Genomic DNA, 12,004 nt, shown 5'->3' with positions numbered 1-12,004 from the left:
GACAGCATTAGCCTGAAGAGCCATGTTCATCTTAGCCCTACAGAAATCACACTGTAGTTAATAATTTGCTTCCTAATACAATATAGAGACATTCTATAGCTAATTTTCTTGCCAGTGCTGACACTGTTACCATCATTTCTATGTTACATATTTTTTCAGACATTGAGAAAAATGGTTCTAACATTTTTTAAAAAATGAAGGGGGTGAACAGTTCTTTTAACTTGAATGCTATTTATAAAGCTAAAAAATGCCAACATGCGCTATCATTAGGTTGGAAGCATTAGTATTTAAACAGGGAAGGAGAAAGAACTAAAGAATAAAAAGATAAAGGGAATGGATAGGGTACCTGGAAGAGTTTTCTTCGGGAGAAAAAAGAAGGTAATAGGATGTTTAAGAGCCATCAGGAATTATTTTAGATGTTATACCCTGGAACCTAAGCCTGTGTTTGCTTAGAAAAATGTAGAATAAAAAAACTGTAATTTTTTTGATTATTAGTAATGCAATTTAATAATTTAGTCCCTTTAATTATTGGCATTGCTTTTTAAAGATACTAATTATAAAATGTTCTTTGAATGAACTACTTTATATTTTATTCGTAATTAAAACCAAAGACTTCTTTAAATAGGTATTAATTATATAAAATATCCATTCTAAAGATATTTTTGGTGAACCAAAATGAAACATAAAAGTAAATGAATTAATTTATAAGAAATCAAGAATATATAACAGACAACAGCTTGCATTTCTGTTAAGGTTTAGTGTGAGGTCAGAGGTCAAGGTACTAATAAGAGTGTTTGGGATGTCTGCTGCCATGAAACAAAATGGAAACTTGATTGATAGCTAGAGGGTTGAAGGGAGAGAGTGTGGTGGAGAAAGCAAAGGTCAGGGAGCCATTTCCCTTCTCTGCATGTGTAACGATCAACTCTCTCCAAAACAAAATGTAGATAATATTGATCAATATGGCATATGTTGTGCACATTTCTATGAGTATTGTGAAATGTCATTATATATGAAGTTGTAATAAATGTTTTAGTATTTTGAAAGCTGAAATGAAATACTTTACAAAAAATGGTGGTAGTTTTGAAACCAGCTTTAAACTAACTATAGTGTACCTTATTTAATCATGTGATTAAATGTGCACTATTAATAGTTTGAAAAAATAATTTGAAGAAACAGTTTGGATGAAATTGTAATATATCCTCATTTGTTTTCTTTATAACTTCTTTTTTAAAATTCTCTTTAAAATAGGTCTGGTTTGCATGAAGTCTAGTAGTTCAGTTGTGGAATTGGTTATGCTACTGTGTTCTCAGGTGAGTGGCAAGAATAAATGTTGAATTAAAAGTAGATTATCACATGAATTTGTTTTCATGGGGGATTTTATATTTGCATTACTGAAATTTTTGGTATAATAAAATTGTGAGTTTGCTGTTTTAAAATAATTTTATTTGTATCGCAAAAGGATTACTTCTTATTTTTGATACTTGCAGATAATTTTGAAGCAAGCATGAGAGGAAGTGAGACACAAAAGTTTTTAGAGTCACTTTAAAAATGTCCAGATCAAATGATCTTGATAATTTCTTTGCTGTATATATTAAGGTTATAAAAACAGATTTATTTCTATATCTTGTGGAGTGCCACGCTGACTCCACTGGGAATTATGGATTTACTTCCCTTTTGTGCAGAGGTTATAAAATGAGCGATAAATGATTTTGAATCCTTGTCATTGGTAATTATTTTTGACATGCACAGTAGATTTGGGAAAACATTAACAAAAATGTGGCAGCTATCATAATAAGATGTAGAAAATAAATTCCTAAGAGCAAAATTACTTTAGGTGTTCCAAAACCTTGTACCTCATGTGGTAAACTTTAATGATTTTTTTTAAAAAACTTATATAAAAATCATGTATCCTGTGAGGTTTTCTTTTCTGTTTTGCAATTAAACAGATGAATGTTTTTATTGAGAGTTTTCTTTGTAGTCTTTTAAAGTGATATCTTGCTGGTAGTAAATTCCCCCACTTAAAACTTTAAAATAGCCTTTTTTAATAGGAAAGGTATTGGTCTAGAGGTCAAGGGTTTTGACCCATTTCAAAACCTTTGACCTTCATTTACAACTCTCATGGTTTACTTGCCTAACGAATAAGGATAATGCAAAATTAATGTTTCTTTGCATCGATTTATTTGTTTTAGTGCCTATATGCCAAATTTATTTAGACTGTGCTGATGGACATTTCATGAATATAAATTAAAGAATCATAGAAGGTGTGAAAAATCAATACTATGCATTGTCAATAAGGTGCAATAAGAACAATTACTTCTAGAGATTACACCTAATGGATTTTTGTAATGAACTTGTGAGAAGTAGTCACTTAGTAGGTTTATGATTCTTAGATTTAGTGAGAATCATGTTTCTATAATTTAATCATCTCATTTAGAAAACTCCATTTCTTCAAAAGCTGACTAGATAAAATTTCTCATTAAGCCATTTGATTAGAAATAATTGTTTCTTTCTTGGATAGAAATTGCCATATAGCATTCTTATATCTACATGAAATTGCCCTCACTTTAAAAGAGCACTCACTTATGGTTTTGGATGTTTCCTTACAAGAATATAAATTTATTGTTCATGTTGATATAATTGTTTCATAGGTGAATTTTCACAATGAAGTTTTACTTTCTAGTTTAGAAGAATTGAATGTATTTTTGGTACATGGAAGCTATTTCCAATATAGTATATTGCATATTTTAATGTTAGGAGCTGCAAAGATAAAGAATGACATGTTTTAATACACCTATTTATCATGTATGTCACAGTACTGTTTAATACTAATGCAATCAAATGGGATATGAAGATCATGTAGTAGAGTAAGTTTCAAAAGTCAGAAATTGTCAAGGTTTTTGTTTGAATAAAATACATTGTTGGGTATTTGAAGTCCTTAACATTTTTTGTGAGTTCTTCAAAAGTTCCATGGCATCTCTACAAGATGTAGCACAGTGTGAAAAATGATGTGAAAAATGAAGCTAGAATTGGCTCCAGATGTATACAGATTGTTCCGGGGTGATAATTACATTTTTCACTTTGAATTTTCCTAATTCAAAGAGGTCAACTTGGCAATCACAAAAGTGATTTATTTTGTTAAGAAGTGAACTGTCTTTTTCTACATGAAAGCTTAAGAGATATGAAATTGAATTTCAAGTCGACATTTTACAGATCCTGGGTGGGGATGGCTTGAGTTTGATTGATATTTTTTTTTGGTCTGAGATAGGGTGGGAAGCAAAAGCTACCATCTTGCTAAAATTTTAATTAATTTTTTAAGAGGAGATGGAGAAGACTGAGTGCCAAAGATCGAAAGATCAGGTCAAAAACTACTTTTTAATCACATAAATAATGGGATATGCTTATGAACTTAACATCTGCAAATTTAATTTAGAACTTTACAAATTAGTTGGTGTTAATTTCATGACAGTCAGCCATGCTCTGATTATTTTTCTTGAATCCATTCAAAACTTATATTCTTTTTGTGTTATTTTTAATAAGGTGTTTACCTGCATTTTATTGTAAAAGAGAATTTAGAGCCTAAATTTAAGAAATGAAGAAAGGATCACATTTGGTTAGCTGACAATAAAACCAAACAGATCACTATATATTTGTTTCGACTAAGATTGTCGTTTTCAATGTCCACTCATTCACCAATAGTTGATTAGGCACCATTTCATATTTTAGTCTATTTAAATGTTAATATTGTTTAGGCAAAATGTTATTAATTAGAGTTGGAAACCTCTCATAATACTCAGCATTATATTTTTGAGTATAATTAATATATGAGGTTTGTAAAAATAGATTTATTCGTCTGTTGAATCCCATGTAGAATAATTCAAGAATGACTGAAGTTCCAAAGATCAATTTAAATCCTCCTTATTTCTTAAAATAAGACTGCTTACATTCTTCAGGAAACCATATGTTCTCTGTTGCAAATACACAAAAATTGAACAAGTTCTCAACTGTGTTTCAGGTGGTTTTTCACAAGCATGCAACTTATTTGTGTGCCAAATTTGTTGTATATGTGTATAAACCTGTTTTAAATATATATGAATTTAAAGAAAATGTTAAATAAATGTTTCAAGTGATATTACTCCAGCATTATATAAAGTGTTTGTATCTTGTTCATTTGACATTAATATCATTTTTGAAAGACTTGACGTTGCATTCAAGGCCACTTTATAAAAGCGTTGCGTTGCTTGTCCTAATTCAGTCTGACATACATTCCAATAACACTACCTCCCTTCTTGGGTTTAAAGCTAAATTTATGACTGTGCATTGTGAAGTGCATCATTTAAAAATGGTTTCAACCCAAAACATCTAATAAATAAATAATGTGTATGGCTACTCAGTAGTAGACTTTGTAGACTAGAAATCATTCCATCGGATACTCAACAGTCCACTATCGGAGAGGGCTGTCAGATAAATCTTGTGGTAGCTGCATTCTTGCCCTGTAAATCACATATTATTGTCTGAGCCTTCTGCCAGGTCATCTATTCTTTTCCCATTTATCAGAAATGCATACAGTATATAGAAAAACTAGAAGCACCATGTAGTCTGGACTGGCATCCTGTCTGAGTAATTAATTAGCAGCAAAAGTTAATTTAAAATACTATTTGTCTCATTATTCTTTAAAAAATTTTTCAACAAACTATGTAGATTGTTGCTGTTTTGGGAAATATTTTCTTTACATGAAGGTAATGATACAAGATTTGGTCATTTTTGACTTGTGTTTCTTTCTGTACCCCTGAATTATTAATTTTAAAATTATAATAGTTTATAATAAGAATGAGATAGTTCTTATGATTATTTTATGTCAGTTTTATGTTTGAAATTTTTTTCCTGAATCTTTAGTAAAATGTTTCTTTATTTTTTGTTCTTTCTTTTCTCTAATCCCAAGTTTCTTCTCCATTTTGAGTTTATTTTTTCTGAATATATGATATTAATATTCTTTTTTATAGTTATGATTTGATAGATGAATATTTTCAGTATGAGAAGATTATTAAAACACCTCTCTTCCACCACCCCCAAAAAGGGCAAACCAGCTCTATACATGGCACAAGGTGTCCTTTACCATTAGGTCTCTCTTAATGCCTGAACCTCATTTCTTACCACTTATTCTCAAGCCATGCTGAACTATTTAAAGATACCCAAATATGCCATTATATTTTTGTGTCTTGGTACATGCTTTTTCTTTCCCTAAACTGCCCCTCTTTCTAACTTGGTGACTTTTGTTAGCTGCTGCTTATCATTCAGAGCTCAGCTTGATTATCTGTTTCTCCGAGGATCATATCTATAGTTGGTATCTTTTTGTCTTAATCTTAGCACCCATTATAGAATTTACCACAAATTGTAAGTATAAATATGCTAATTGGTTTACTTGTTTACTGTTAGTATCCCTCTTTGTTTTCTAGATGCTATGAAGGTAACAGCTATTTCTGCTTTGTCCATTAAAGTATTTCTGGTACCTAGCACATTATGGCTTAGTGAATATTTATGGAAAAAATGAATCAGTTAGCTAGCTCCTAGATAAATTACAATCTCTTCTGGAAAGATTTCCTTTACTCCTCTCTTCCCTACAACTCTATGCCTAAATGAGGTATTGTGCAGAACACTCACCCATACTTAATTTCATTCTATATTTAAGTTGCCTGTTGTTTTCCTTTCTCTTCCATGTAGACCGCAAATTTCTTGAAGACAAGCACTGTGTTTTTTTTTCTATTGTATCCCCAGCATCCAGTATAGTACTGTTCAACCATATAAATGTTTATATACTTGTATAATTGACAGATCAATGGTAACATGGATCATAAGTCACCATATTTTGGACTTCGCCTTTTGGTCTTTTTCATTAGGAAATACCTCCATACTTTCCTATATTAATTAGTTTTTATATTAAATCTTCATTTTCATTAAGACAACTAATTTTATCATTACCAAATAGTGTAGTTGTGTTCATTTATGAGCAGGGCCTTTGGTTTTTCATTTTCTTGTGACTTAATCAGATTCACCTCATTTTTTTAAGACAGGGTCTTGCTCTGTTGCCCAGGCTGGAGTTCGGTGGTGCAGTCATGGTCCACTGCATTTGACCTCCCAGCCTCAAGTGATCCTCCTGCTTCAGCCTCCCAAGTAGCTGGGACTACAGGCACATGCCAGCATACACGGCTAATTTTTTGATTTTTTTGTAGAGATAGGGTCTCCTTATGTTTGTCAGCCTGGACCTCTTTCTTTTTTTTTTTTTTTGTTTGAGACGGAGTTTCGCTCTTGTCGCCCAGGCTGGAGTGCAATGGCGTGGTCTTGGCTCACTGCAACCTCCGCCTCCTGGGTTCAAGCTATTCTCCTGCCTCAGCCACCTGAGTAGCTGGGATTACAGATGCCCGCCACCATGCCTGGCTAATTTTGTATTTTTAGTAGAGACGGGGTTTCACCATGTTGGCTAGGCTGGTCTTGAACTCCTGACCTCAGGTGATTTGCCCGCCTTGGCCTCCCAAAGTGCTGGGATTACAGGCCTGAGCCACTGTGCCCGGCCCCTAGCCTAGACCCCTTTTTTAAAAAAAACACTTTAGCCCAGGTGGGAGGATTGCTTGAGGCCAGGAGTTCGATACCAGCCTGGGCAACGTAGCAAGACCCTATCTGTACCAAAAAGAAAAACATTTAACCGAACTTGGTAGCATGTACCTGTAGACCGAGCTACTCTGGATGCTGAAGCAGGAGGATCGCTTGAGCCCAAAGATTCGAGGTTACAGTGAGCTAGGGTCGCACTGGTGCACTCCAGTCTGGGTGACAGAGGAAGACCCTGTCTCAAAAATAAATAAATAAATAAAAACCCGCAACTTTATTGAGGTATAATTTATATACAGTAAATACCCACACATTTTAAGTGTACTGTTCAGTGAATTTTGACATATACCCAACCATTTTAATCCTCAAATTTCCCTGTGCCTCTTTTCAATCAGTCCCCACCTCTGTCACCTCAAGTTGTCAGTGATTTGATTTCTATTACTGTGGATTAGTTTTACTTACTGCTGAACTTAATATAAATAGAAATTTCTTTCTTTTTTTTTTTTTTTGAGGCAGAGTCTTGCTGTCGCCTAGGCTGGAGTGCAGTGGCACGATCTTGGCTCACTGCAGGCTCCGCGCCCTGGGGTTCACGCCATTCTCCTGCCTCAGCCTCCCGCGTAGCTGGGACTACAGGCGCCCGCCACCTTGCCCGGCTAATTTTTTGTATTTTTAGTAGAAACGGGGTTTCACCGTGTTAGCCAGGATGGTCTCGATCTCCTGACCTCGTAATCCGCCCACCTCGGCCTCCCAAAGTGCTGGGATTACAGGCGTGAGCCACCACGCCCAGCCAGAAATATATTTCTTGTAAGTGGAGTGGTTAGCTATTCATAGTGTGCTGTGTTTAGGGTACACTTCAACCTTTTTTTTTTTTTTTTTTTTTTTAAACTAAAACTTACTATGCGGTATTAAGAAAATGATGTATTTATTTCAAAGAAATAATTGAGGTAATGAAATAAAGGATTATTTTTTGCCAACCAAAAAAATAGAAATGTTGACTATGAGTTGCTTAATCAAAATAGAAGTAAGCCTTTTTTTTTTTTTTTTTTTTGAGACGGAGCCTTGCTCTGTCACCCAGGCTGGAGTTCAGTGGCGCGATCTCGGCTCACTGCAACCTCCACCTCCTGGGTTCATGCCATTCTCCTGCCTCAGCCTCCCAAGCAGCTGGGACTACAGGCGCCCACCACCACGCCCGGCTAATTCTTTTGTATTTTTAGTAGAGACGGGGTTTCACCGTGTTAGCCAGGATGGTCTCGATCTCCTGACCTCGTGATCCACCCGCCTCGGCCTCCCAAAGTGCTGGGATTACAGGCATGAGCCACCGCGCCCGGCCAAGCCTTCTTAACTTCATTATGCATTTATTTCACCTATAAGGAAATCCTATGATACGAAGTTTTGTATAGCAGTTTGAGGAGGCCATTATTCTGTACATTTAGAATTTTCAGTTTTATGGTCAATCAGGCTCAGTTCAAATGCTGTCTTTTCTACAGAGCTTTGTGTGAATATATCTGCCTTGCCCAAGTCCTTTTCTTTATGTCTGCTTCTGGTATTATTTATTCATTTATTTAGCAAACATGTATCATATGCTTTTAAGACAAGCCCCTTCCTTTAAGGAAACTATCATCTATTATTCCTTAAGCAATAGAAGAGACAATTAGTGAGAGAGACAAATAATTGTAATATAAGATAATAATTTTATACGGACATTAACAATTTTCCTTGGTTGAAATTGTGGTAGCCATGTGCTTGTTTGATCAACTCTCACTATCTGACTTTTTCAATACAGCAAATTCCACAGTGAGTACCTTGTGATAATAATAGTAGATGTTCTGCCCAGTGTGGTGGTTTGCAGCTGTAATCCCCGCTACTGGGGCTGAAGCATAGAATTGCCTGAGACCAGCCTGGGCAACAACATGAGCAGACCCAGTCTCAAAAGAAATTGTTCCATGAAAAAAGTATACAGTGTTAAATAAGTTTGGAAAATGTTGGTTTTAGTACATTTTAATTTCAATTTCAAAAAGGAATTTTTAATTCCTTCTCGATGTGTTTGTAACTTATCCTTAGAATGTACTTATAAAAAATTAGTGGATATAAATTGATTGTCCCTGAGCTTTGTTATTGTTACTACCTATGACCTTTTGATTGCAGATGGAATGAGAATCAATAAGGTAGGCTTCTAATACACTCATATCGTTTTGCTTTAGAGCTGCTGTGAATGCTTTATTCTCATAATGTACAAAGCCCAAGAAAGTAGGTATTCTTTGCTGAAATGCTCAGAATTCATTTTGTGCTCAGTAAAAACAGTTGCCCTTAAAAGAAGGAACTATAGAGTTGTGAGGACTGGATAGGAAGTCTATGGTAGTTGGAGAGGTTAGGTGAAGATTCAAGCTATATAAATTGGTCATGAAAAACTTAGATGCATGAACAATTTTAAAGTATTTAAAATCAGCTCAATAACTGTACTTTATGCTGATATGCAAATATTTATGCTTTATTGATTCAAAATTTTATAACAACTTTCTATTATAGGTGGAAACATTTGTCTTGAAACAATAGCAAAAACGTTAATACAAAATAAATTGGAGTAAAGTACTTTATTTTTCTTTTCAAAAATAAAATAGGTTGATGGGTTGGTGAGCATTAATTGATCTTTATTTGAGTTTCCATAATATTGATTTAAAGTGCTGTTACAACCAAAGAAAAACATAATTTAACTTTAGATTCAGGATTTGACCTGAAATACAGGCGTCCTATGGATTCACCAGCACACTAGGATTTAGAAAACACAACCTTTGAGGTAAATTTTGTGGAACTGGCAGTACACCCTGTGGCTTGGCAGTCTAGTCAGAAGGATGATACCATGCTGACTATATAACTAGATCTTTGAACATTATTCTCAAGGGTGGTAAATGCAAAACAAAGTAATATCAACTGGCACTTAATTCTGCAAGTTCCCTGCTGATTGGGGTATTCAGTGAAATGGAACTCTTCCTGACAGGAAGTCAGCCTGTGAGTGTGGAGACATCTGAAAATAAAATGTGTTTTAATTTGGCACCCTACTGTTTTACAACTAGTCTTTTAAATTTGGGATTAAGAAGAGAGTTAGGAAAAGGGAGAAATACACAAATGGGAATATTCTGAGCATAACATTTTTCTTTGGTTTTAATGACATTGTGCACATGTACCCTGGAACTTGAAGTATAAAAAAAAAAAAGAATACAGATCAGTGTCTCTGTTTCTCAGCTATCATTGCTTGCTTTTACTTAGTACTTTTTTTCCTATTCTAATCAATCTACTGAAGTTAAGGAATTACAGAAAGGCTAGGTTAAAAGTGTAAATTTTGAGATTACCTTTGTTTAATACCAAACTCTCTGATAACTTTTAGAAGTTTTAGCTATATTCTCATACTATACAGTTTTTGATAAATAGTATATAATTTAATGGATTTTAGTCAGAGTAGTCAGAGTTAATATTAGGCATTCCAGCTTCTCAGGATCCAGATTTAAATCTTGCTGTATGTTTATGGTATTTGCAGTGTTTAACTTAGTGCTGCAATAAAATTATTATTTAGTACTTTACATACCTTGACATACATAATAGGACATAGTATAATTTAGGAGGGAATGATTATTATATGAGTAATTGAACAAACATTCCATCTATTGTACATTTTTTAGTCAGGCACCTATTTTTATTCAAGCTGTTACTTTATAATATGAAAATTCAGAAGTATATATACAGTTTTAGCAAAATTTGAGGTTTGAACTTTGATTTAGGCCTGAATAAAAGAATCATAATCTTGCTGCAATTTATTTGCTTTTCTAGTACTGAATTCCTCAGCTGTTTGAGGTCAGCTATGTACAGGTGGCTCTTGTCTCTGTCATGGGTCATAAAAGGAAGAAGGAAAAAGATGCCTTAGGTGGGTTTTTAAGAAAAGGCTGAGGCCAGGAAAATACTGTGATGATAGATTTTGAATATATATATATATTTTTAAGACAGAGTCTCACTCTGTCACCCAGTCTACAGTGCAGTGGCGCAATCTCGGCTCACTGCAATCTCTGCCTCCCAGGTTCAAGTGATTCTCCTGCCTCAGCCTTCCGAGTAGCTGGGATTACAGGCACATGCCACCATGTCTGACACATTTTTGTCTTTTAGCGGAGATGGGGTTTCACCATGTTGGCCAGGCAGGTCTCGAACTCTTAACCTCAGGTGATCCACTGGCCTCAGCCTCCCAATGTGCTGGGATTACAGGCGTGAGCCACTGTGCCTGACCTAGATTTTGAATTTTCTTTTTTTTTTTGGAGATGAAGTCTTACTCTGTTGCCCAGGCTGGAGTGCAATGGCATGATCTCTGCTCACTGCAACCTCTGCCTCCCAGGTTCAAGCGATTCTCTGGCTTCAGCTTCCCAAGTAGCTGGGATTAACAGACACCTGCCATCATGCCCGGCTAATTTTTGTATTTTTGTAGAAACGGGGTTTCACCATGTTGGCCAGGATGTTCTTGAACTCCTGACCTCAGGTGATTTGCCCGTCTCTTAGATTTTGAATTTTAATAAATGTTTTTTATTCTATTACTTATTTACTGTGTAACCTTGGCAAATTACTTTCCTTTCTTGAGTCTCAGTTTCTTATTAAGTGAAATGGGTATATTAAGATCTTATTAGCGCCAGGCATGGTAGCTCATGCCTGTAATACCAGCACTTTGGGAGGAGGAGGTGGATAGATCACCACAGGCAGGAGTTTGAGACCAGCCTGGCCAACATGGCGAAACCCCATCTCTACTAAAAATAGCAAAAAAAAAAAAAAAAAAAAATTAGCCGGGTGTGGTAGTGTGTGCCTGTAGTCCCAGCCACTTGGGAGGCTGGGGCATGAGAATTGCTTGAACCTGAGAGACGGAGGTTGCAGTGAGCCAAGACCGTGCCACTGAGCTCCAGCCTGGGTGACAGAATGAGACTCTGTCTCAAAACAACAACAAAAAGATTTAATCAGACACTGTTGGTGGGAATCTAAATTAGTACAACCATTATGTAGAATGGTTTAGAGGTTCCTCAAAAAACTAAAAATAGAGCTACCATATGATCCAGCAATCTGACTGCTGGGTATATATCCAAAAGAAAGGAAATCAGCATATCAAAGAGATATTTGCACTTCCGTGTTTGTTGCAGCACTGTTCACAATAGGCAAAATTTGGAAGCAACAGTTGAACTCATAGAGATAGTAGAGAAGGATGGTTACCAGAGGCTGGGAAAGGTAGTGGGAGGATGGAAGAGAGGTGGGGATGGTTAATGGTATAAAGAAAATAATAGTATTTGATAGCACAAGAGTTGTGACTATAGTCAATAATAATTCAATTGTACATTTTTACAACAATGAAAAAAGTATAATTAGATTGTTTGTAACGCAAAGG

The 12,004-nt window shown here is 35.2% G+C and overlaps 1 protein-coding gene across 2 annotated transcripts in view; it reads left to right on the top strand.

Moving 5' to 3' along the window:
* The window catches only part of LRBA (LPS responsive beige-like anchor protein), a 763,816-nt gene that overhangs the window by 220,242 nt on the left and 531,570 nt on the right, over positions 1 to 12,004 (top strand). For both annotated transcript variants that reach the window (XM_024245927.3, XM_054553557.2), the window contains exon 33: positions 1,249 to 1,310. In XM_024245927.3, the coding sequence (XP_024101695.2) occupies positions 1,249 to 1,310 (62 nt within the window). The remainder of the gene's footprint in view (positions 1 to 1,248; positions 1,311 to 12,004) is intronic.

Source organism: Pongo abelii, chromosome 3 (assembly GCF_028885655.2).
Source record: "Pongo abelii isolate AG06213 chromosome 3, NHGRI_mPonAbe1-v2.0_pri, whole genome shotgun sequence".
Taxonomy (NCBI): Eukaryota; Metazoa; Chordata; class Mammalia; order Primates; family Hominidae; genus Pongo; species Pongo abelii.
The sequence above is the reverse complement of the archived record's forward strand: the minus strand, read 5'-3'. Positions and strand labels throughout refer to the sequence as shown.